The sequence below is a fragment of the Cenococcum geophilum genome (genome assembly GCF_001692895.1).
Source record: "Cenococcum geophilum 1.58 unplaced genomic scaffold K441scaffold_3, whole genome shotgun sequence".
Lineage (NCBI taxonomy): Eukaryota > Fungi > Ascomycota > Dothideomycetes > Gloniales > Gloniaceae > Cenococcum > Cenococcum geophilum.
The window spans coordinates 1685975-1713211 of record NW_027137561.1 but is presented as its reverse complement, the minus strand read 5'-3'; the positions used below and the strand labels follow the sequence as shown (position 1 = coordinate 1713211).

Here is a 27237-nt window from a genome sequence, read left to right as displayed (position 1 = left end):
AAAAAGATATTACCTAATCTAATTATAGAAGGCATAATTAATGCAAAGCGCCACTATAAGGAGACGGGTTAAAGTAGTTGCTTTAACTGCTAATGGCCTTCTAATCTGATTTTAGTATTATTTTAGTAGTTTTTTAGTAGTTTTCTAATGGTTTCCTAATGATTTCTAATGGTTCCCAAACGCTAAAGGTAAGGCGGAGCATAATAGATAATCGTGCGTGTGTATATGCAATGTAATTACTACCTCTCTATACCTCTAGCTGGATCCCTACTAAAAAAGCATTAAATAAGCGGCTGATTTATCTCCCTAGCACTCTAGTACTTACTAGCTTAGCTATCTAAACACCTCTATACCTATAATAGCCCACTAATAGATTTTTTTACAGGCAATTAGCGTTCCATTCTTATTTTCTAGGTTATTTAAAGCCTCCGATTTTAGACCTACGCATACTTTTATATAAATCTCTTCACTTTTTAACATTTTTAGTCTTTTAATTTGTCTAAGTTAAGGTTAAGGATACGGCATACGGTCAATCAAAAACAGTTATACGCTCGGCTTTAAGAACACTCCCCTAGCGTTTCTAATATTTATGAAATCGTATCCCTAGTAATATATTCTATATATAATATATAGAACAATTACCAGCCTTTATATATAAGTTTTTATAGCTTTATATATTGCAGCTAATCTAACTTCTAACGCTAAAATAGAGTAAAATCAGCGACGACTAAAAGAAGGAATTTAAGAGATAACGCGACATTATTTACTCTTATTTTAAAGACTATAGGTTAATAACGGACGATAAAGAAGATAAGGCTTTCTAAAACCTTATTAATTACTATAACGCTTATAATAATCCAGAGAAAGTTTAATATTTAAAGGAGATGCTACTTAACCTTAATTAGGGTAAGACCCATTAAGAGATATTTACTAAGAAAATATTATAGAAAAGATAGGAGACATTAAGATATAGAATTTAGATATACTGCAGGCCTTAAGAAGCTCCTAGATGTAACTTAGTAATAGCATAGCGGTGCTTAATAGATCATCCCCCCTATTATAGCTAAATATGCAATATAACTTTTATTTAATTTATTTAAAGGGGTATTATCGCCAGGTATACCATAACATTATTACTTTAAATGCTTATTTTTTATAGCCGGAAAACCTTCCTTTAAAGAGCGACTAAAACCTACCCCTTGCTAATTTAGGTATTCTATTTTAGTGGGCAGAACGCCTATATACTAAGACTAGCCCCTAACTATTAGTGCTAATAGTAAGCCCTATAACTAATAGAGTAATTATATAAGGGTAAGAGCATTTACTTAACTTAGTTAGGTAAAGTAACTCCTAAGTAAGGCAGGCTAAAATCTTAGCTGCGCGGTTAGAGGTAAAGCTAGTTTTACAAGCGACTATATCTAAGAAACTACTTCTTAAGGAGAGTAAAGCGGTTAATCCTCTTTTTTACTTATATATATATATTTAAATCGCACTCTCCCTTCTAATAGTGCCTAACTAATAGGCAAAGTCTTATGTGCGTAAAGTGTGGCTTAGTAACCATGCTTAGTTTAGGCAGGCAACTTTCTATATTATATATATATAAGCCAATGCCCTACTATACCGCAATCGGGTGGGCGTAAGGCAATCTTACTAGTTATTAGGCAGCACTGCCATAATTTTTACAGGTTCTCTACTAATATAATATATATATCCCTTTATAGAATAGTACCGAGGGCTAGTAAATCTAGGCGTAGTCGCGGACGCAGCTATATACCATTTAGCAAATTCGGAGCATATTAGGGCTATAAAAAATTTACAATATTTTATATACTTATATCTATAGAGCTCTTATTCTTACGCGAGATCCAAACTCCTTAAATATCCTTACCTCCTGTATTTTGAATATTCGGCCATATCTCTAGCTCTTACGCTATAATATCCCTAGGGGTACTTAATTACTTTCGGCTAACTAGGAAGCGTAAAGCGCATTACTAACTAAGATATAGTGCGTATAATTAAGGCATTAAAGTCTTTAACTAATAATAAACTTATAGAAATATGCAAGACAGAGGTAGGTTTCTCTTTGTAGTTTAGCTGGGAATAATTGTGTTATAGACTAATTTTTAAGTAGCTAAATTACAATAAGTGCTAAATTAAGTCTGGCCCCTTTACTAAAACTATATATTAGACCTCCCTACCCAAAAACACTATAGCCGTTATTATCGATATCTCTAGTATTGGTGGCTCTCTTAATATCTATTAGAAATCAAATAATAAATAAAAAAATATTTTTATTAGCATGGTTAGGATAAAAGATAGTAAGAATAGTAATAGATTAGTAAATATTACTGTAGGAAGCTAGATAGTACTACCGTTCCCTTAGGGCTATTAAAATTAAATATACTATAAAGAAATAGGCTAATTTTATATTTGTATATAGATACCTTATATAAGACGGTAACGTTATTTACTAAAGTAGTTGTATATTGCCTTTAAGATAGCTATTATTATAAATAGAAATAAGTGGTTTTGGTATAGTTCCGTTAACCACACTTTACCCTAAACTTAGTTAGACATAATAATAGCTTAAACGTCTTATAATATTAGCTAGAAGACCTACCCAGAAAATAAGTCTAAGGTAAATATTAGTTAGTAGCAAATATTTACCTAATAAGGAATATTTTATATACTTAACTACTCGCCCTAAAGCTGTTGTTTTTTATATCCTTCTTTAGATTTAGTAACGCCTAATAAAGGTATAGGATTGGAGGCCTCTAAATACTTAGTATAAGGTTACTCGCGTATATCTAGAGAGCTTAGCTTTAACGCGGCTAACCGATCCGATTTTATAAGCTATAGTAGTAGAGTATCCGCGGTCTATTAAGACGCCTATATAGTAATAGCTATTTAGTTTTCTATAGTACCGTATATACTTAATAGGACTAGTTTAGTTAGCTATTAGGTATTATTAAAGCGGGACTTTTTAACCTTTTATAGTATATTCCTCTGCTAACATTTAAAGAATTAGGGATTCTAAGGCTTTTTTATTTTCCTTAATCTCTAAAGGGAGGCGGAGTCTATTATACTCTCTTATACTTATAATAGTTAATTACCCAAGCCTAATAGCACTAATTATTACTATTTAAGGACTATAGTCATTGTTAATCCTCCTTAAAAAATGCTAGTAGCTCTCCTACCTCTTGCCTATTTTTAAGCTAAGAGGCTTTACTAGCTTTATAAGTATATTAAAGGCTTCTTAAATACATTTACGCTTATAAGGCTTTACGCCTTCCTAAAGTTTAATTGTCTTAGCAGTTATAAAGAGTTTAGTTATAGCGCTATTAATTAATAATAGTTAGTACTAATTTCGTTACGATGCCTAGATTAATGCCATAGTATTAGGTTTATTAAGGAGAGAAGGAGGTTATTCTAAAAAGATTCTAAGTTAGATAGTAAAAGAGGGATTTAAGTAGAAATTAGTTAGAAATTAGTTGGAATTCTCTTAGGCTAAAAGGTATATTTTATTAGTCTTTTAGTAGGGCTTATAGCAGTTATTCTTTAGCGCACTAGTGATATAAAATAAGCAAAAGGTAGGATATAAAGCAATCTATATAAGCCGCTAGAGGAGATAAGCTAGGATGCTAAAGTGTTCTTAATTAGAGCGGCATTAAGACTAAAATATAAAAACGTAGTATAACGTAACTAGCTAAGCGAGAATATGGCTTACGCAGGCGGTAATTAAAGTTTTACCGCCGTATATTATATAGAGCGTGTAAAGAATTTAAATCTATTAAACTAGCAATTATAAGATACTCCTACTAAATACACTAAGGATAAGAATACTAAACTAAAAATAAACCTCTAAGCTAAAAAAAGCACCACTATCTAAGAACGGGGATATCCTAAAGTGTCACCGCCGTCCCTTACGCACAGTAGCTCTACCCTTTATTTTCGTAAAGTACACCTATAGTAATCTAACCTTAGCATGCCGGACGCGTCTTTAGTAAGACTTAAGGGCATCTTTGGAATTTAAAAGCCCGCTTTTATAAACCTAGGTAGGCTTTTAAGCCACCTTATATTCGCGCCCTAACTTAATTATTCTTTCCCCTAGAATATTGTTAATCTCCCATTTGTTATCCAAGTTTATTTTATTAAATTTATCTTTTTTAGCCTAGGTACGGCGCTTTACAGTAGGCTCTAGGTTTAAAACGTCGCTCTAATTATTGGCAACGCTATTACTATTACTATCCTCCTTATTATAAATATAACTGCTAGCCTCGTTATATAGTGGTTCAATATAGTAAAAAAGGGTAGGCTTATAAAGTAAAGGGCTAGTAGGATATAGAGTAAATACGGCTTAATAGTTAACTTATGGGTATTAAGAGTTAAGGTTAAGGATAGGAGGGATAGAGGGGCTAGAAGACAAGTCTTCGCGATAAGTAGGTAGCCTTTATTACTTCTAGGGACGTAGACTATTACTACCCTCGCCGCCCTCACCACCCCCACTACTCTCTTTAGTAGGGTTATTAGAATTATAATTAGTAATATTATCCCGCTTAAGCTTCCGCTTCCTTAGCATAAAGAATAATTCGCCTCCTATATTCCCTTTCTTATAATTACCCTCTTCCCTAATAAGCGGATTATCTATATCATGGTTATTAGGTTATAGTAATAATATTTTAATATTTATAACTTACTAATATCATCTATATTATTGGCTATTAAGGAGTTTTAGTTAGTTACTACGTAGGTCTCTAACTTCTATATAGCCTAGGAGATAGTTAGAATATTAATTCCCTTAGCTAGGCTATCCATTTTATTAAATTTTGCTATAGGTTTAAGATAGTTATATGTAGATACGCCAAAGAGATCTTCCAGCTCCTCTAAAGAAGGTAACTCCTTATCCTTATTATCCTTATTGCTATGGTTATTTCCGCTACCTAATAATTATTAAGTAAGGCTATTATATAGGGGGGAAGTATATACCCAATCCATAAGGTGCTAGTTAATCGCCAACTTTATTAGCTTTATTACTAGTATTACTAGCTTTATTACCTTTAGCTTTAGGTTTTAAGTCTAGGGCGACTATATTATCTTTAATAAATATTAGATTTACTACTAGCCGTTAAAAATATTTATAGTTGTTAAAAAAAGAGGGAGGGGATAATTACTAAATTACCTTAATTGCTTCCTCTAGCGTCTTAGCTGTTACTTTTATTCTTATAAATATCTTTATACTTATTAAAAGCCTTAGGATCTATAGGTGCCTTATTAGGTAAAATATTTAAAAAAGAAAATATAGAATAACTTGCCTAAAAGTAACCAGCCTAAATATTTTATAGAATTATCTATTAGAGGAAAGCAAGGTACTCTCCCCTTTTTTATCCTTCTCTTTTTAGGCGTGTTACTTATATTTACCTCAGAAGCTATAATTACATAATACTAAGAAGCCCTTAGTTTTTCAGGAGATATAGTGTAGAAATTAATCTTATTAAGTGAAATTTCTAAATAAAAATAAAGGGGTTAAGAAGATACCACAGTTACTACCGCCATTATTATTAAAGTTGTTATTGCCTTATACCTTTTTAATAGCCCTAAAGGACGGGTTACGCTAGGCTTTTAAGTCCACGCCATCCCCTCTTCGCTACCAGCTTATATCCGTAGTATCTATACTAAAATAACCCTACTAGCTTAATAGCAAATCAAAACATATAATCTACGCTCCGTTAGTAATTACCGTTTATAATATATAAAGGTTTATATGGGCTTAATCTCTATTATAAGATTAACGCCTATTAGGAAACTGCGATTAAGACCTAACTAACTAAGCTGGCATATTCTGCCTCTAACAGGGGTATTACACTAAGCCTCCTTATTAAGGAGGTTGGTAGTAAAGTACCTCCTCTACCCTTATTCCTTAAGGTTAGGGCTAGCGCTAACGTGTCCGTTTTCTAACCTAATTATACTAAAGAGCTAGACCCTCCGCGCTAGATCCTTTATAAGATTATAATTCCTAATATTAGATAGGTAAAGGGCGTACTATAATTCTACTATAAGCATTAAAAGACACTCTAAGTAATAAGGGCATCCTTAAATCTCTCCCCTAGATCCGAGGAACCTCCTTAGTTATACTTTATAGAGCTTACAGCCACTACTTAGCCTCCTAAATATACGTAAAAGCCTCGCTTTTACCCTTGCCTATAGCCGGATATCACAAACAACATAAGGGGGTAGGTAGCGCGAGTAGATTAGGCGATCACGTCTGTATCCATCCCACTGCGCCCTTTTAGCTAATGCAGCTACCGTATAAAGTCCGTCTCCGTTAGGAGATTAAATACGCGAATTTTCCTCTAGTATTTATTAGCTAAGAGCAAGATTATAACACTAACTCTACTAGAGGTCAGGCTGTGCTACTAGATAGGCCGTTTACCTTTAGATTCTGCCTTATAAGTCTTAGTCTATATAAGGGATATTTCCGTATAACCCGTACCTCCTTAGCTAAATAAGGGGCTAATTTAAACTACAGCTTAGCGGCTTCTCTGATCGCAATGTAATCCTCTAATTATTAGGGAAAAGTAAGGTCTAGGTTTAGGTTAAAAAGGCGCTAAGGAGGATAAAGGCTTCTAGTTTCTGGCGGCGCAGCTTTAACTAAGCTAAGTAACTAGTATCAGCCTATAGTTTCGCTAAGGACCCACTTTGGCGTCCAGCTTCGCCTTTATCGTGACGCTATAATATAACACTGCCTAACGCGTCCCGCAGCTTACAGCAGCTATAACCCGTATAATCCATTGCTAGGCGGTTCTCGGCACAGTTTTATAGCCATTTATAACTATTTTAACAGGGATTAAGTCGCGCACTATAGTCACGCTTAAGACACTACTAGATGCGGAGGTAAAGAAGAGGATAAACGGAAATATTATTCCAGTGCACTAATTAATAGGGGACGTAGGCAGGAGAAGAGGAGAGAGGAAAGAAGAAAGGAGGAATACGGTAGAACTAAAGCACGCGTTAATACTAGAAAAGAGTATAAATATATCCCATAAAAAGGGCTAGGAGTTATAGCACTAGGTTATCGTTAGTATAAAATATATAGGGATTGGGGAAGGCGGGCAGAGCACCTATATAGACGCTAAGGGGATAGAAAATGCCTTACGGCTAATAGCTAGAGTCTAAGGTAGCACGGTAGCGGGAAAGAAAAGAGGAGATAGAGTATAAGGGCAAAAGCAGCGAGGAAGAAGGCCTTTTATAGTTAAGGTTAAGGTTAGGTCTTAGCCAAACTAGGGTAAAAAAGCGAGCGCGCCTTGCCTATAAAGGAACCTCTATTTCCTAATGCGTGGTTTCCATCTTATTTTTTACTTAAAAAAAAAAGACTCTTTCCTTAGAATTATAGAATTTTGTAATAGGGTAGAGGTCCTAGCAATATAGCTATAAAGCGCTATAATTATAAAGCCGTAGAATATAGTTATAGACTAGGTTATAGGCTAGGCAGATATTATAAAGTTAATATACCTTAGAATTAGCGAGAATTCTATAAGATATGCTAGGGGTATTACGGCACCTTTAACTTAACAGTATATTAGCTATAAGTGTCCAGATCTAAAGGGGATAGGTAAAATACCTACTCGTAGTATAGTATATTATATAACGGTAGGAGAATCTACTAGCACTAATAGTTTGAAACGTCTTATGCTATATCTTTTATTTATAATAGTAGTAGGCGAAATAAAAGTAAGCGATTTATATAAAACCTTTTTAAACCTTCTTCTTTAAGTATAATAGAGGGACGCCTTTATTTCTAGGGAGAGGTAAAAAGATATAGTAGAGACCAACTTGGCTAAAGTTACTAAAAAGCTATAGTAGTAAGACTAAAAGGGTTTATTGCGCTTTAAGGGTGCTATATATATCCTAAAGGATTAAATAGTTTAAGGTAAAATTCTAAAGGTCTTCTATAATAATCCTCTTAAGGGTCACTATGGTGCTAATAGGACCCTTAAGGCCGTTTAAAGGAAATACTTTTAGGATAGAATGTTTAAAGAGGTTAAGGACTATATATTAAGATATAATACGTGCTAAAGGGTATAGATATCTAAATATCGCCTATATAGCGAGTTATTAGTGCTTTCTATTCCATAGGGACCTATATTAAAATTAATAATAGATTTTATAATAGGCTTACCCCCTACTAAAATAAGAACGGAAAAGGTTGCTAATACTATTCTAGTAATTGTTAATAGATATATAAAGTTTTTAGGGTACTTTGCTATTATAATAATAATTATAGTAGTAGAACTAGCAGACCTGTTTTTAAAACAGTGGCTCTTATTTAGCACGCTAAGGGGAATTACATTTAATAGAGGTACCATATTTAATAGCGTATTTTGGTTTTTATTCTATCTTTTATTAAAAATATAGTAAAGGATAAGCACTACTTTTACCTATAAATAGATAGGCTAACGGAGCGTTTAAATGCGTTATTAGAACACTACCTCTGCTACTATATTAATTATTAACAGGATAATTAGATATTGTGGTTAGCTTTAATATAATATATATATAACATAAGTATCTATAGTAGTATAAAAATAACCCCTTATAAAGTATTGTTTAGGGTAAAAGCAAATAACCTATAGAACGTTAAGGACATTATTCCTAAAAGGGAGGCATTAGCAGTGTCTAAAAGAATTAAGTAAATAAGAATTTATAAAAAAGAACTTAAAAAGCACTTACTAAACGCCTAGGCCGTATAAAAAAGGTACTATAATAAAATATATATACTAAAAGAATTTAAGATAGGAGACGAAGTCTTATTATTTATAAAAAATATCTAAATAAAACGTATTAAGAAGAAGCTAGATTACCAGTGGCTTGGACCCTTTAAGATAGTTAGGAAAACTAAAGGAAATTAAGCCTATAAATTAGAATTGCCGAAATTATATTTAATATATTCTATATTTTATGTTTCCTTACTAAAGCTATACTAGAGAAGAGATAGTATAGAACTATTACCCCCTAACGAAATTAATAGGGAACTAAAATGGAATATAGAAGATATTCTGGACTAAAGATGGCGCTAAAAGAAGCGCGAATTCTTAATCTATTAGGAAGGATACTCCTAGGTATATAATAGTTAGGAACCTAAGGAGTACCTTTAACTAGGATATAATATAGTAATTAAAACCTTCCTAAGGACTAAAGGTAAAATTTTAATAACGGTTCTGGATATGCTATAGATAAGATAATAGGGAAGACCCTATAAATTAAAACTATAAGGTTAAGCACAGGTATTAAAAACGGAAATGTTTTACTATTATAATAGGGATCCTAGAACCCTATAAGGGGAAGCCTATAAGATTTATAGAAGAACTACTAGGGATACTATCTAAAGAATATGCTGTTTAAAAATGAGTAGTAGTAATATAAGAAGAGGTTTTAGGGATTTAGAAAGACCTTTAGGGATAAAAGGGGAGTATCTAGTCTGGCACTAAAGATATATAGTAGAATTAATAGTATAAAGAGGAGCAAAAAGACAGCCTATAAAGAATTAAAAAATTTAAGAAATTATAAAGCACCTATAGGAATACTACCCGTTTATTATATATGGGGATTATAGTAGTGTACTACCTTTATATAAATTGCTACCAAAGCTTAGAATAAAGGCATCCCTAAAGTATAAAGTTAATTCCTAATAATAGGGTATCTTAGAGGTACCCGAGAAGTACTATATAGAGCTATTCTATAAGAAGAAGGAAAGAACTAGATAATAACTTAAATACTAGCAGTAGTAATAGAAGCCTCCCCTTCCATCTTAACGTTATTATTAATGGTATTATTAGGACTTCTATCTCTAGAAGTATTAGCACTTCCACTAATATTCTTTTTAGTACGATAGGAACTAAAAGGACTAGTACAGGCGGGAGACCGGTAAGGAGAACGTTTATCTTAACTTTTATTGCTATCCTTAGTATTCTTAAGCTCTAAATTAGTATTTAAGCAGGGATCTAAAAGCTATTAGCTAAGAAAATTAATATAGTTCCTAAATATATTATTAGAGAAACTTACCTAGCTAAAAAGGCCCGCATAAGAGTGTAAATGTTATTATTTATAAGGGTAAGCTACTTGTATATGCGCTCTTAGACACTATATATCCGAGATTATTATATCTCTATAGTAGTAGAAACCCTTATTAAATTAAAGAGCCTATAAGTAAGAGTGGATACCTTCTATCCCTATTTATCGCTATTTAGATATAGACAGAAATTCTAAATAGCGTAATAGAGCTTATAAGTCTTATGCGTATAGATGGCGGGGATCTAATATAATTAGTAAAATTTAGAATAGGATAGAATAGAAAATACTAGAACGTAGGTCTTTCTCCTACTACAGTAATAGGAATACTTAGATTTATTTTTACCGGAATAAGGTATTTTATAGGTATAGGACGGGTCTAGCGTAAGCGCGTAAACGTAACAACGGTAGTACTTTAGAGAGATTACTATAGGAGCAATAAAGGTGGTTTAGGGTGGCACTAAAATAACACCGCCGCTAGTTAGGGGACGCGCAGTATAACTATAAGATATTATAAGAGAATACTATAGGAAGATAGTATTATTAATAGAGATAAAATAGGGATTCTGTTATTTATAAACGTATTATAAGAAGAGAATAGAGTAATTATAAAGGAATAGCTAGAGATATAGAAGCTAAAAGCTAAAATATAATAAAAACAGTCTGCTAAAAGATAAGATAAATAGTGTTATTAATAAAAAGACGCGTAAAAGGCGGTAGCTTATAAACTAGAAGAAAAAATTAAAATAAAGGCGTTATTATTAGAACCTATTTTAGATAAATAAGAATAGTGGCTTGTAGACGTGTTATATAGAATAACCTCTAGATTAACTTATAACAAACTCTTATAATAAGAAAGGTAAATCCTATCTAATTTTTATTATTATTATTTTAGTTCTATTATAAAGGCATTATAAAAAGCTATAGTGGAAGAAAAGTGGAGGAACTAAAGATAAAGTAAGGTTTTACGCTAGTAAAGAACTAGCTATAAGCCGCATTATAGAGTACCTTTTCACTAAAAATCTTCCCTAGTAGTTTTAGCCGGAACTCTATAAAAGCTTAGTAGAGGCGAAGTCTTAGAAAACTAAGACCCTTAAAGGGGAGGCAATTGTAATAGAATCCCCCAGAAGGTATATATTAGATTAAATAGTAGGAGGTTTTATCTATATCCTATCTGCGTCCTAGGAGACATAGTTAGATAGATAAGGGGTAAAGGGTTTTACTAGTATCTTAAAAGGATTATATAGGGAGCTGGTTCTCCTCTAGAGAAGAACTAGCAATTAGTCTCTAAATAGAAGAGGTTAGAAAGCATTTGTCCTTTATTACGTGGAGATTGTTCTACCTTAACTTATCTTCTACTTACCTATAACTCTTATTTTACACTATTAATTAGATAATTATACATTCCTGTTAAACTGGCCTCTTACACCTTATTTATATTATACTATAAGCGCCTTATTATTTTATTTAATCTATATAGCTAGCGTCTAAAACTGTATTATATACTCTATTACTAAGGTTTGTTATACTAGGTTTTAAAGCTTTTTTTTACCGTAGTAGTTACTTCTAGGTCCCTAAATATCTATATAAGTTATTCCGCGAGTTCTCCCTAGCTTAAAAATATAAATTTAACCTTTAGATTTATAGTTATGCTTCTGTTTTCCTATATATTAGTAAGGTAAGGTTTAAACTACTTAAGTGCTCTTTCTATTAGAAATAATCCTGCGTAGACCACTTAGTCTATTAGTATAGTAAGCTTTATACCCTCCTATATTACCTTAAAACGCATTTATACTAAAAACCCTTTAAGCTTTAACTTCTCCCCTAAGAATTGCTTAACTAATAGTAACTTAACCTTTACTGCTCTAATGCTATTAATTTATTCTTTAAGTATTCGGTTATTATCTATTAATTAATTAACTATCTTTTATAGTTAACCTACTGTAATTAGCTGCGAATCCATATCTTATATATTAGTGTCCCCACTTATTCCTAAAGTAGTTACTACTATTAATGGCGTTATAACTAGTGCTTTTAGTAGTATATTATTTAACTTTATTAATACTATAACTAGGTAGTAAATGTATAATAAAGCCTTGTAGTAATAACTACGGTAGACTTATTAATAGGCTAAGTATATAGATAACAAGAAAGTTAATAACGTAATAATAACTAGTGGAGTGGTTACCTAATAGATTAACTTTAATTATATTCTAAGATTTACTATAAAGAAGAGAACTATCTAGGTAGGGACTGTAGTCCTTTAAATATATAATATTACGCCTAAGAAACACTTAGGTATATTAGTACGTTAAATAATCTAAGTATAACGTATTCTATAAGCGAGCTACCACCCCAAGCGAGCCGCCACCCCAATCAACCTTCTGCGACGCATTACCTTTAAACTATAATGGCTTAACCATCTAATATATAATTGACCTGCAAAGAAGCAGATATTATTCTTGCTATCTCCTCTATTAATTGGAATCAGATTTAGAGCGTAAAGCGCGCTATATTAACGTTTAATGTCCCCCAATTAACGCTCTGTAATTGACGCGCCGGAATCGCTACACGACGCGATTATAAGCCTAATTTAAAGAAGCTTACCAAGTTTGAAGAGGAGGTGATTGTTAAACACATACTAGACCTAGATTCGCGAGGGTTTGCGCCTACTCTAGGTACTGTAAAAGATATGGCGGATAAACTGCTTGCTGTGTGCGCTACTAGGTAGGTTAGCAAGAACTAGCCTTCTAACTTTATTAATCAAACTGCTAAGCTTAAAACGCGATAGAATTAACCGTACGATTAGCAGAGAGCCTTATGCGAGGATCTTAAGATTATTAGTAGCTGGTTTACCCTTATATAGTATATAAAGGAGAAGTATAATATCTTAGACAAAGATACCTATAACTTTAACAAGACTGGCTTCATGATGGGTAAGATATTATCTTAGCTAGTTGTTACTAGCTTAGAGAGGCGCGGTTAACCTAAGGCGATATAACTAGGCAATTATAAGTGGGTTATAGTAATCTAGGGAATTAACGCTGCTAGGTGGGCAATCCTACCCTTTATTATCTTTATAGGCTAGTACTACCTCTCTACCTAGTACCAGGAGGATATACTATATAATTAGGTTATCTTAGTTAGTAATAACGGCTAGACTACTAATAGGCTTAGAGTTAATTGGTTAAAGCATTTTAATACCTATATATAGGATTATACTATAGGCGTCTATCGCCTACTTGTGATTAACGGCCATAAGAGCTACAACTCGCTTAAATTTTAGGAAATCTGCAAGGAGAATATTATTATTACTCTTTATATACCGTCGCATTTATTATATCTACTATAGTCTTTAGATATAGGCTGCTTCTTACTATTAAAAAAGGCGTACGGGAACTAGGTTAAGAGCTTAGTACGTAGCTATATTAACTATATTACCAAGCTTAAGTTCCTACTAGCCTTTAAGGCAGCCTTTAAGCAGTCTATTATAAAGAATAATATCTACGTAAGCTTTTAAGGCGTAGGCCTAGTACCGTATAATCTAGATACGGTGCTATTAAAGCTTAATGTAAAGCTTTATATACTACCACCACTAGCTCTATTAGAGGCTCTATAGGAGTCTAAAATACTAAGCAATGCGCGCGAGCTAGAGTCTTAGTTAACTCTAATTCGTAATTAGATTTAAAGGCATTAAGATTCTTCTCCTACGTTAATTATCTAGTTGCTTGATCGGCTTACTAAGGGCGCTAAGATAATGGTCTATTTAATGGTGTTGCTACGAGATTAGGTCTCTACCCTATAGAAGGCAAATAAGGCCGCTATAAAGCGTAAACAGCGTAAAAAGAAGCGAATTTAAAAGTAAGGCACCTTAACAAAGGTATAGGGTAAGGATATTATTGCTTAAAAGGACATTAATGAGCAACTTAAGGGCAAAATGCGTCAAGGTAAGGCGCGATTAGGTATAAGCCGACAAGCTATAGCACGCTACAGCGCCTGTAGAGAGACTGGGCATAACTTACATACGTGTAAGAAAGATACTAAGATAGCTGCTTAAGCTAGGATAGCTATTTTATTAATAGAATTCTAATGCGTTGTTGAATTACATTCGTGCAAAGGCGTAGAAAGCTGATTGGGGTGGCGGCTCGCTTGTAGAATACGTTATAACGTTTTAATAGATCTTATAGATTTTACGTTCCGAACTTATAACGTAACTAGCTATATAACTTAGCTACCCCTTATCCTATAGCTTAATCGGTTCTAGTGCCTCCTATACTATCTTAACTAACCCGTTTATATCTCTTCTTAGTAATTATACTACTGCTAATATAAGGTCCATAATATATGTTATAGCTCCCGCTATAATAGACCTTTTTAAGCTTTTTGTTACGGCACTGATACAGACCCTAGTCAGGGGCTCGGCCGAGCCTTGGCGCCATGTATATAGACGTGTCCTTTCCTCGACCTTCTCCAAGACCTCGTCTTGGAATTCTTGTTCACTGGCTACCAATAGATTCTTGTTCTTTTGACTGAGCCTTTACACTTTTAATAATTAAAGCTTATAAGCGTATCTATTTTACTTATTAAACTAAACCATATTCTTATATAATTAATTCTTTTAAACCCTAACAATTAAGGTATTATATCGATTAGGATATTTATTATCTAGCCTAAATAGCTAGGTAGTTAAAGCGTAGCTATAAAGGCTATAAATACCGCTAAACTATCGCAACCCTTCTTCTTTTTCCTTTCCTTATGTAATGTCTTAATTCCTTACCTGCTATTATAGATTAGCACTAGTACTAGCTATTTAATTATACTTATTATATACTATATCTAATAACTCTATAATAAGTATATATTTAATAGATTAACTTTAATTATATTCTAAGTTTTATTATAAAGAGGAAAGCTATCTAGGTACTATAGGTCCTTAAATATATATCCGTACTCCTAAGAAATTCTTCCTTACACGTGTTATACACGTTGTACGCATTGTACGTGAGCACGTGAGCACGTGCAATACGCGAGGTACGTGCATATCAGTAACGTGACTCATCACATGGTTCCACGGGATCCATCCTGGCCCGTGCCCTCGCGACTCTCTAGTGTCCTCGAGCTCCGCCCTGAGTAGTTGTGACACTTGTAATATAAGGTCCGTAACAATTACTGACACCACTGCTTTCTATTACCGCTACTTCTTAGTCTAATAAGACCTTGCACCCCTCCGCGCTCGCAACTACAATAGTAAGAGTTTGCTTTTCCTTTCCAGTAGACTCTTTCGGGAGATCCGGCGCCAGTCTAAGATTCGGGAAGGTCTGCAGGATGCGAACAATTCCATACGAAGCTTCCGTAAGAGCGAAGTCTTCTGCAGGCGATAATTAGCATTATAAATAACCCCACTGCCATGAGTTTAAACTTACTGCCAAGGCAGATTCTCGGCCCGCCATGGAAAGGCATGAAACCCCATCCAATATTCTTCAGCTCCTGCCCCTCCCATCTCTCAGGTCGGAATTCATTGGCATCCTCACCATATATCTCCTTAGAGCGATGCATATGGTAAGGAGAAAACCCAATACCGAGCCCTTTTCTGATGAGAAGCGGCGATTGACCATCCGGGCCACCGCCTCGAGGGATGATAGTGGTTTTCAAGGCTTCGCGGATGTTGTGGGGGATTTGCGTGTATAATCTGTTTGCTGAAGAGGAGAGTTTGTAAGCGAAAAGGAAAGCAGGTTGAGGGGAGGATTCTTACTCTCGTTTAAGACGCATTTGAGATAAAACATTTTATTTATTTGAGCTCTTGTCAGATCTTGTCCGTTGATAGTTATGGAACGTATCTCTTGGCGGAGACGCTCGAGAGTTACCGGGTGCCGGACTAAAAGATAGCTGAGGATATGAATCAGTACTGGCTCACAGCAGAAGCAAAGTTAGTGAAAAGGGTTCGAATTTACAAGGCCCAGGACATAAGACAGGCTGTGGTATCTCTGCCGGCAATCAACACATTCATGAGTTGATCGCGAACGAGTACCGGATCCTGAAGCTCTTTGAACAGATCAAGGATGAATGGGTGCCGTTCAAATGCCGACTCTTCCCCATTTTCGTCCTTGTCTTTCAGCGCATGGTTGACGTAGTACGTGGCATATCTCTTTACCTGCGTACATGCCTTTTTATATTTGAGAGGGCTATATAGGAAACAAAGGTCTGCGAGGCGCAATCGCATAGCTGAAATGAGGGAACAGTAGTCAAAGCTCTCAGCGAAGACTTCGTGATCCGTAGAGTCGAGTCCGGCAAAGGGTTCACCAAAGATGAGCGAGGTTGTAGTAGCCAGCGTGAAGCGGAAGAACTCAGGCTGTAGATCCATCACACCAGTTGATGACGAAAGTGTCGCCAGCAGATTATTGATGGGGCCCTCAAACACTTTCACATCTTGATACTGTATGCGCATAAACTGTCGGCGTAGCAACTCTCGGGAACGCTTCCACTGGATGATCAGAGTCAGTAATTTCCTATTAGGGATTATTTAAACAGCAAAGGAGTAAAATAGGCTGCTTTAGGGAGGATGTGGGGGGGCTCGGAACACAAAAGATGAAACAAGGTGCAAACAAAGTGCAAATCTGGGTGGGAGACAATGAACCAACTATCCTTACAGGATGCCCATCTTGGGTGAAGATACCCTCTCCAATCATGGGGAAAAGACCAGGCCGCCGAGATCCCAGTCCCCAATCTACAGAGCGCAAAATCAAAGCGTTAGCATCTCGTCAACTACCAACAATCGATCTCTCAGAAGCATCTTGCCTTCAAAGTTTGTCGAGAGAATAGCCTCGAGATTCTTGGGATCTGTTGTAAAATATCCAATCCTGCCTAACAATTTAACTTCGAAAGTTTGTCCCACTTTTGTCTTATCGAAATATTCGGCCTGAAAGTCTAGCAAATTTCCAGCCACGAGTGCATCGTATTGCCTCTTAAAGACATCGAGTGCCAAAGGCCATTTGTAGGGAAGGCGTTTCTGAATTGGCATGCAGCCATGCCGCTCGCCGAATACTTTGTCAGCCTGGTACCAAGTCAGCGATGTTGAAGCAAAGTTGCGAAGATTAACGTCCCTTATATTCCTTTCGTCTTTCGATGTAGGCATAGATCACGTATGCCAGAAAGAGAGTTACGATTCCCAGTCGAAGACTCGGCCCACTGCCTGTAGCAAACACATCGTCCATTGCGCGGGATCAAGATGTTAGCTTATTAAGGGTCGCAGTAGAGGGATAACGGTGGTAGCAATCGCAAGAAGTCTGCCGAATGCTGTGTGAAACAGTCGGACTCGAGGCGTAAAGCAGCAGAAGTGTCTTATCGTCTTAGCGCCATCTTTATTGCGATAGCTGCCGCGGCGGTTAGCAAGACATGGGATTTATGCAGCACCGTGCCCGTGTCAAATCGTGACGCCCAAGAAGCGAAAAGTCGATCCCTCTACGTCAGCCCCATTTTATGCCACCTCCTGTCACCTGGGAATGTGGACAGGTCACTGGCTAGACCGGCGTTTCACAGTGAGGAACTCGAAGGAGGTGGGGGCCAGAGAGCTCAAGCTCCTCCCCGGCGAGGCGGATGTCCAGTCAATTCGACGGACAAGCTACTCTCCGAGACTACCTCGGGAGAGCGCAAGCTGCATTTAATATGTTAGTACCTTTACAGGTCAAACTTTTATAGATTTATACTTCTATAAAAAGCTTAAAAGTAAATAAATACTAACTTTTTTTAAAAGAAATTTTAACTTTATATATATATGGACATGTCTATATAGCTAAGCGAGCACTACAGCAGCACCCCTGCATTTCAGCAACACTAATATCATTAACATTCACAAAATTAAGCCTTGCTTGCTTACTTTCTATATTAGTCTCATTTAAGAGCTAATGCCTTATTTACTTAATTTCTAATAATTAATTATTGCTGTTAATAACTTAATAACCTATATACTCGTCTAAACCTTCGCGAATCGTCTATAAAAACCTTAAAAACTTAACTAATAATAATACACTTGACGAGCTAAACTCCTTAAAGGTTACCTACTAGTCTCCCTTACCTTCCCCTATACCTTTAGGCGATATGCCGGCGTTATAGTTTCTATCCTCTATAATGGCGCCTCTCTCCGCGGCTTAACGCGAGACTTTAGCCGCTAAAAAAGCTAAAGAATGGCTCTAGTAACTACATAAGAAGGACCTAAGGATTAGAAAAGCTTAGGTAAAGGAGGTTAAGAATTAGGCAACTAACTAGAAAATAAGACTTCTTTAGGAATAGGAGGACTATATTAAAATACTACACGTCTAAAAAGAATAGGAAGATTAGGCAACTAAACTCTATATATTAAGCCTCGCTATAGTAATAGTAAGATTAGCTATAATAGTGTTATTCTTAACCCTAATTAATAAACTAGGTAAGTTACTCCTATTTATAGCTAATATCCTAAATACCTTCCTCCTTAGCGTCCCAAATAAAGAGATACTTAAGGTATTTTAAGGTACTTTCTTGCCTAATAACCTCTCTTGCCTCTAGATACACTAGCTCTAGTCTAAGCCTTAGAATAATATCCTTATTATTAATAGCGTCCTTTTTATAAGACTAAAAGAAGGGATAATAAAGGACTACCTATCTATTAAAGTATAGGTGGAGGGCTTCCTTAACTATATAATGATTTTAATTATTATATATAAGAATCTTTTAGTAAATCTTATTCCCTAAATACTTACCTTCTATAATTAAGTTATCTAGCTATCTACTACCTACTAAATTGCTTCCTTAATAACTATGGCCTTAAAGCACTACTCTATAGTTATTTAAAAGAACTAGTTAGAACTAGCTAACTAGAAGATCTTTAGTAACTTCTTAGATATTTATTATAATCCTAGTACTTATAAATCCATATCTATCTTAAAACGCGCGTAAGTAAGCACTAATATCTTAAGGACCTATTATAGCTTTAATAGAGGGAAGTATAACCTAAATAAGGATTACAAGTTCCTATATACCTATAGTAAGTGCGGTAGCCCGTATACTATAAGGAATTATAAGTAGTAATTACTAGAGGAAAGTATTAATAAGAAAAAAAAAGAGGAGGAAGAGGATTTTATTAAGCTATACCTATACTCTACTAAAACTGTGCTCTACCCTTATAGTATGGGTAGGCCAAATATTATACTATTATTTCCAGTCTTTCTGCCCTCCTTTCCTCTATAGGACTCTTCCTCCCCCTTAATTATTTAAGCGTAGGGGCGTTATTTATCCCTGTACCCTAGCAACCTCTAATATAATATTATCGGTATCTTAAAGTTTGGATGCTAGATTAGGGTAGACCTAAAAATTAAGCTCCTTTCCTAAAAGAACTAAGCCTTAATAGCCGTAAATATAGTTCTAATCTTAGAGAAGATTAGCGCCGATCTAGATATAGGTAGGATTATAATAGTAACGTCTCTTATTATATCCTTACCGCTAGGTTTAGTACCTAAAGCGGATAGGGGATAGCGCCGTATTTATAACTTATCCTTACTATTTAGCCAATCTATTAACAACTTAATCCCTATAGCATTCGCTACACTATAATATTTAATAGTTAATTAGGTTCTCTAACACGTTATATATATAGGCCGTAGTTATATAATTATTAAGAGGGATATTAAGGACGCCTTTTAGAATATCCTACTTTCTATTAAAGCTTAACGCCTTATAGGGTTCTCCTAGAAGGGTATAGTGTATTTTAAACGTTACCTTTTATTTAGCCTTTAAACTGCACCCTTTTTATTTAATCTTTTTATAGAGAAATTCCACTAAATACTTATCTAATATATCCTAAACACCACCTTAAAGCACTATCTAGATAACTTTATCTTTATACTCTCTAACGCTTTTATTCTCCCTTAATTGCTTAGTATATATAACTAATTAAGCAATAAATTAGGCATCCTATAAAATAAATTAAAGAATATTAAAGGCACTACGGCTAAAGTCCTAGGTTATATTATAGATACTCTAAAGTCTAAGCTGCGTCTTTCTTCTTTAAAATAGGCTACTATAATTAAGGAGATTAATAAAGCATTAAGTGGTAGATCCCTAACGCTAGTTTAGAGTTAAAAACTAGCTAATAGACTTGCTTAGAGCGCCTAGGTAATTAGGCTTAGGCATTTATATAACCGCTCTATTTAGGAGTTTATCTCCACTTTTATAAAGGTAAGTAGTTATCTTTACTAATAGCTAATAGCTAAACTTCGCTAAGACTTATTATGGTAAAGGGATGCTCTTACCCTTTTAAATAATATCCTCTTCTTTAATAATACGGATTAAAAATAATTCTATCTCTTTTTAGACGTATTTAGGATTCTTAGTTATAAGGCCTTCTTCTTCTTTAAGGATTCTTAAGGAACAATATAGCCGCCCTATTTAGTATCTCTACCCTAAGATAATTCTTTAAGCTACTACCCTAATATAAAACACCGCCTTACCCTAATTAATAAGCGGGAGGTTTAAGCGATTATAACCTTATTTTAGCTCTAGGTAACGTAATAGGAGTATAGCTTAGTCTATATCTATATGGATAATATAGTAGCACTTTTAAGATTCTAGAATATGGTAGTAAAAGGACTAGGTAATTACCTGCTCTATAAGATCCTCTAACTAGCTATAGCCTATAATATTATGCTTTATATAAAATAGGTTTCCTCTATAGAAAATAGGCTAGCTAATACTCTATCTCGTTTTAATTGCAATAGGATATTATTACTATACCCGTATTAGGATACTTCTAATTTACTATTACTATATACTTCTTTATTATATTTAATTTAATACTAAAATAGGAGACCTAATCCCTTTTAAAGACCCCCTACCTAATTTCTAAATTAAGGTAAAAGCCCCCTTAAAATACTTCGGCCAACTATTATAGTATAGCCTCTCTAATAGAATAAGAGATTTATACTATCCCGTAATTAAGAGTTAGGAGGGCTACTACGACCTTTATAAAGCGGTAAAGTACCTAGCGCCCCTTTACTACCTAGGAGAATAGATTACCTAATAAATTTTTAGTAATGCTAGTTTAGAAATAAGCCGTATTAAACCTACTATAGTTAAAGCCTATATCTCCGCAATTTAATCCTACTATATTAACGCTAATTATAACACCTCCGTTTTTAATAATTCTATTATTAAGAGGATCCTAGACGGTATAATATCTATAAATCCCTCTACTACGGCTAAAAGATTGCCAATTACTAAAGATATTCTTGCCTAATTAGTTACCCCAAATGCCTAATCTGTTAAAGATCTTAACTTTAACGCTACCGTTACCACGGCCTTTATGGGATTCCTTTATTTAGGCAAAATTACCTATACTAAGGCTTAGAAAGATAGCCACGCCTTCTTTACTATAAAATATACTAGAAATAATATAATGCTGGCAGAGGACTATATAATATTACGTCTAAAGTATAGTAAAACGGACGTTAATTACTAAGGAGTTTTAATTATAATTGCCGCTTTAGGGCAACCTAAATGCGTAGTTTAAGCTATAAAACACCTATTTAAAAATAACCCCTAACCCAGAAACGCCCCTCTCTTTTACTTTAAGAGATTAGCCTTTATAAGCTACGCGGTTAAAAATAAGCTAAAGTATAAAGTTACCGCTCTTAGCCTCTACTCTAAGCTCTATAACGGACACTTATTTTAGAAAGGTGCTGCTTAATATACTTAAGATAACGGTTTTATAGACGGCTAAATATAGTAACTAGGCCAGTGGTCCTTATAAGTGTTCTAGCTTTACTATTTATTATCCCTAAAAAACCTATTTTAGCTAAGTATAAACTTCTAATATAGAACGCTAATACTGTTCTTATTATTACTCGCCCTAGATATAATAGGCGAAGGTATTTAGGTATAACGGCGTATAGGAGTACCTATTTTAGCACTCTAATATATTAACTTAAATCTCTCCTTTCCCCCCCTTTTTTATTTTTTATTTTTTCTTCCCCTTACTCTACCTTATATAGTATAGGCGCTGCGCTTTTAGGTTTATAGGCATTACGTTTAGTTAAGGTAAGGTAATCCCCTATAAATAGCCTTATAAATATACCCATTCTTAATTAATGCCTTTAAGCCCATACCCACTAATTAGATTAATTAATCCTCTTCTCTATAAGCATATAAATAATAAATAAATATATCTATGTGGCTAAGTAAGCACTATAGTAGCACCCCTACATCTTAGTAACACTAATATCATTAACATTTACAAAATTAAGCCTTACTTACTTGCTTTCCCTCCTACTTACACCTTTTTCTTTAGTTGCATATTTTAGGCTTTATAAATAGATACTGTAGCGATATGCTTGCGTACGGGTCCATGGGCATTACGTTTAGTTAAGGTAGGGCAATCCCCTGTAAATGGCCTTGCGAATATACCCATTCTCAATTAATGCCTTTAAGCCCGTACCCACCAATCAGATTAATTAATCCTCTTCTCCGCAAGCGTGTGAATAATAGATAACTTATAATTATTAAACCTTTAAATATTTTGTAAATGAATTTAAGGGGATATAAAAAGTAGTATGCATGTGATTTCCGCCCCCAACTAATTCTTTTACGGAGCATTCGATCCTCACGAACTCCCATCCTCAGGCTTAGCCGCAACATTAACGATGCTAATGCACATGCCTTACCATTGCCTAAATGATGGACCCATTCTCAATTCTTGCTGGGACTGCTGGGCTGCTGGACGTTTCCTTCCGGGTGATTGGTTACCTCAAACAGGTCGAGGAGTCGGCAGGCAAGGTTGAAGAAGAAATTACAGCCTTATCCCAAGAGATCAACACTCTAATCACCGTGAATGATGCCGTCGATGCACTCTGGCTGGCTAATCACGATGCTGCTCCTGGGTCTCCGTTCGAGGAAACAGCCGAGGCCGAAGACTTGTGGAAGAAATTGGCTGGCCTTTTACAAGAGTGTCGAGATACAGTGCAGAAGCTAGAGGAATTGCTTAAGGAAGTCATTGGCAAAAATGGACCCAAAGTTTCTGGAAAGTTCGATGGCATCAAAAAGCAGTTGAGGAGGCAATCGAAAGATAAAGAGTATATGGATGTTCGCCATCACCTTTCAAGCTATCAGGCCGGACTTCAGATGCTGCTGAGCGCACTCAGCGTGTAAGCTAACGGACATACCATCCCAGATGCTAAATGCTGATCTTTTGCGGTGTGTATACGCGTAACATTTCCGCGTCTAGCGAACACGTTGTTGGTAGTTTGGAGAGGCTTCACCGACAGAATTCGACGCTTCAATATAAAATGGAGTTTCTACGTCGCAAACTCAACTCTTCTGATGGCGATAATGTAGGCCGCCCTCAGCCCAAAGTGTAATCTTTATGTTCCTAATAGGATTTTACCAGCAGCTTCGCAACTCCATCAATTCGGCACAAGCCGTGGCATCATTGGTATCCCTCAACCAGCATTTTGATCTCCCTCAGACCGTCAGTAGCATCTTCACTGGTCGAGATCTTCAATTGAATCAACTCAAACACATGCTTGACGTGGCAACGCCCCAGCAGCACAGTCACTCTCAAAAGCGCTTTGTTATCCACGGCCTCGGTGGCTCTGGTAAGACTCAATTCTGTTGCAAGTTTGCTCAGAACAATAGAGAACAGTAAGTACTGCCACACGGACTAGTGCATGGAAAAATTTAATGCAAGCAACTAGCTTTTGGGGCATCTTCTGGATCAACGGCAGCTCTTACGAAAACGCAAAACATACATTCTCCAAGATCGCCAAAATGGGCGGGGCCGAACCAAATGAGAACGCAGCAAAGAACTGGCTTTCAGGCCTGCAGCTTCCGTGGTTGCTTCTCATCGATAATGCCGATGATCCTGACATAGATATCACGCGCTATTTCCCCGGTGGTGAACGAGGCGTTATTCTGATAACAACTCGAAACCCTTCAAACAAAGTACACGGTACCGTCGGATCACGATTCTATCACTTTGAGAAGCTGGAAACCGACGAGGCCAGTGATCTATTATTGAAAGCAGCCGATCTCCCTAGCCCATGGGGACTGCAAACAAGGACTTCGGCAGCTCGAATTGCGGAGGCATTAGGTTTTCTGCCTCTTGCACTCATCCATGCCGGAAAAGCGATCATGGATGGCCTGTGTTCACTGGGAAATTACCTGGACTTTTATGGACGGACTTGGAAACGGATTCGCAGATCTCGAAGCATCTCTGGCTATCGCGGAGACAAAGACGCTAATATGAGCGTCTATTCAACCTGGGAGATTGTGTACCTTGGCCTCGAGGCTAAGAAAACAGAGACTTCCGAAGACGGTGTTGAGTTGCTGAAGATGTTTTCCTTTTTCTATTGGGAAAACATAGGAGTCGATATTCTGATCGCTGCAGCTAAGAATCCTAGACGTGAGCAGGAATATGCGAAAGAAAATGGGGATAGCCCTAGCACGGCAATTGCATTAGAATCCAATGATAAGTCGTGGATCCAATCTGTCCGGGAATTGGTTATTGGGTATATCGAACAGTTCCAGGAAGTCAGCACTATACTACCTGCTGTATTACGGGACGATGATCGGACACCATTTGATGAAGACAGGCTGCGAATAACGTTAACGTTTCTTGTGCAGATGGGCATGTTGAGCTACCACACGGAGTCCGACAGTTACTGGATGCACCCATTGGTGCATACTTGGGTCCGGGAGAGACCGCAAACAAGCACCGCCGAGCAAGCCATCTGGTGTCAAGCAGCAGCCACGACGTTGACACTGTGCATTTTCTTTAAGCCGCCCACTGAATACGCGAGTTCGGACGAGAGATTGAGAAGCGAAGTTCTCCCTCATGTTGAGAACGTGCGGAAGGCTCAAAAGATCATCCGCGAACGAATTACAGAGAATCAGGAAAAACGCAAACGATCTTGGCTACTTTCTTGGCTATTTCCTCCTGTGATCTTCAGCGAGATACAACCGATTGAATGGGCTAAGTTTAGTCTCGTATACCTTCAGGCTGGTAATTGGGACGAAGCCGAAAAACTTCAGCTCCCAGTGAAGGAGCTGGCCTGCCAGAGGTTGGGTATGGAGCATCCAAGGACCATTGACATTACGCAGCTCCTCTCCGTCACGCATGGGCACCAAGCACGCAACAACAAGGCATCGGACTTGCAGAGACAAGTCCTTGAAGCGTGTACGAAGATTTACGGCCCCAATCACCCTAGAACTCTGAAAGCGACAGACATTTTGGGTGCGACATGTCTCCTGCAAAGCCGATTCAGCGAGTCTCGGAGATTGCACGAACAAGCCATCAAAGGAATGACCGAAGTCCTTGGTGCGAAGCACGAAGACACCTTAATTGCAGTGGATAACCTGGGTCAAGTTATGTCTAGATATTTCTTTTATGACAAAGCTAAGGATCTACATCTGCGAGCAGTCAACGGAATGAAGAAAACACTGGGCCCCACTCATTTACGTACACTACAAGCCATGGAACATCTGGCTCTATCATACATGTATCTCGAGAATCTTGAACTAGCGCATGAAATCGCTGAAGAAGTCGTTAAAGCACGGGAGAAGAAAGTAGGCAGGGAGCACCCGTACACACTGATGGCCAAGTTGACCATAGCGAGGATCAAGAATGCGCAAAATAAGACTGATGAAGCGGAGACTATAATACGCACGGGTCTTCCTGCTGCAGAGATGAATCTCGGCCATGATCATCTGGGTGTACTCCTCGCACGTACCTGGCTATCCCAGGTCCTAGTTCGACAGAAAAGGTACGGCGAGGCAGAGGAGATCCTCACCAGTGCAATTCAACGGCACAGATATAAAGGCTCTCAGCGAGAGGACGGAGAACACACAGATCGGATTCAGGCGTTATGGTTCTTGTTGAAATGCTACCAGTTACAGGGAAAGATCGAAGAAGCCATTATCATCAGCGATGAGCTCTGGGAGGCAGTGCACAGTATCGGTGGAGAGGGATTAGGGCCGCAGCATATCTTCGCTAAACTCCTAGCGGAGAAGCGGGAAGAATTGCTGGCTGCGAGGCGTGGTTCTGGTGCGGAATCGATACCACCCTCTTACGATCCTGTCTCTCCTGGCAATGAGAGCTCAGGACCGAGTTGCCCAGTTCCTAATTAGGAAGGTGTAAGAACTTTTGTTAGTGATCTCCATCCCATTGTGTGGCAACCGTTTCTTGCACTTTTCGTATATGTAAGCCTCATAAGCCTATCTAAGGCTCTATACCGTATATAGCTTGGTATTAAGGGCCTCGAGTTAGTACAATTACTCGGCGGCAGGGGTGCTAGCGCCTCATTAACATCTTCAACGCTTAAATATTGCGGTAAACAGCAGCGACGTGGCTAGGAAGCCTATATAATATTTAGTATAGTTAATTAAAAAGCTTTAATATTGTCGCCGCCTATTTAATCCTTAAATTGCCAGCAAAATATTGTTCTTATACTACCTAAAAAAACGTCATATATCTTCGGCTCTAAAGCCTTTAAGGCCTCTAAAGCCTCCAAAAGCACCTCTAGCCTAGAAGTCCTATTTACAATCCTTTTAAGCGACGTAGTATATATATAATAGCTTATCGGCAGTAGTTACGCAGCCTCTAGAGGCTTTAGTAGCTTTAGTAGCTATATAGTAGGCAGCGGTGCTAATTAAGGATATTAAGGATAAATTAGGAGCCATTTTTAAGGCCTGTGGTAAAACTACTAAGGATAAGGTAGATAAGGTAGATAAGACTAAACTACTAAAGCTATTAGCTAAAGAAGTTATAAAAATGGGCCTTTCTACTGTTCCTACTTTATAGGAGCCTATAGCCGCTATTCCTAAGCTAGATCTTAAAGTTATTAGCCTTTTAGATAAGTTAATATTCGCCGCTTAGCGTACTAGTAAGCCTATTAGTGGCTTTAACGCGGGTAATAAATCTAATAATTTTCCTAACTAAGTTAAGAATAAGCGTATTGCTTACTATATACTAGCAAATTAGATTAATATAACGTTTAGTAGATATAAATCTAGATAGAATCTGCCAATTTAAGTATTTCTACTGTTTTTTAGTATTAGTATATTTAAAAGGCTTGCTGTTAATATAAACCTATATATAGCATCTTAAAATGCTAGTAAATATTACTAATTAGGATAATATATAGGTAAATA

The 27237-nt window shown here is 36.4% G+C and overlaps 2 protein-coding genes across 2 annotated transcripts; one reads left to right on the top strand and one right to left on the bottom strand.

Moving 5' to 3' along the window:
• Window positions 1-14975: 14975 nt before the first annotated feature.
• On the bottom strand, window positions 14976-17457 carry K441DRAFT_651884 (cytochrome P450). Its single transcript, XM_067647273.1, has 7 exons — window positions 17166-17457; window positions 16861-17116; window positions 16713-16789; window positions 16017-16546; window positions 15818-15951; window positions 15489-15761; window positions 14976-15433 (listed from the first exon to the last, which is right to left on the bottom strand). The coding sequence occupies exons 1-7, from the start codon at window positions 17274-17276 to the stop codon at window positions 15267-15269; spliced, it is 1548 nt and encodes a 515-aa protein (XP_067509209.1). The 5' UTR covers window positions 17277-17457; the 3' UTR covers window positions 14976-15266.
• A 5262-nt stretch (window positions 17458-22719) lies between these two features.
• On the top strand, window positions 22720-26493 carry K441DRAFT_692519 (uncharacterized protein). The gene is made up of 4 exons (XM_067652577.1): window positions 22720-23234; window positions 23285-23420; window positions 23480-23730; window positions 23784-26493. Exons 1-4 carry the CDS (start codon window positions 22765-22767, stop codon window positions 26212-26214), a joined length of 3288 nt encoding a protein of 1095 aa, XP_067509208.1. The 5' UTR covers window positions 22720-22764; the 3' UTR covers window positions 26215-26493.
• The last annotated feature ends 744 nt before the right edge of the window (window positions 26494-27237 follow it).

Coding starts and splice junctions, on each gene's coding strand:
- K441DRAFT_692519 (XM_067652577.1), top strand. CDS start 22,765: ATGATGGACCCATTCTCAATTCTTGCTGGGACTGCTGGGCTGCTGGAC. Junction 23,421..23,479: donor ACTCTTCTGATGGCGATAAT/GTAGGCCGCCCT, acceptor TTTTACCAGCAG/CTTCGCAACTCCATCAATTC. Junction 23,731..23,783: donor GCTCAGAACAATAGAGAACA/GTAAGTACTGCC, acceptor GCAAGCAACTAG/CTTTTGGGGCATCTTCTGGA.
- K441DRAFT_651884 (XM_067647273.1), bottom strand. CDS start 17,276: ATGGACGATGTGTTTGCTACAGGCAGTGGGCCGAGTCTTCGACTGGGA. Junction 16,790..16,860: donor TCTCTCGACAAACTTTGAAG/GCAAGATGCTTC, acceptor TGCGCTCTGTAG/ATTGGGGACTGGGATCTCGG. Junction 15,952..16,016: donor TGTCTTATGTCCTGGGCCTT/GTAAATTCGAAC, acceptor TCATATCCTCAG/CTATCTTTTAGTCCGGCACC.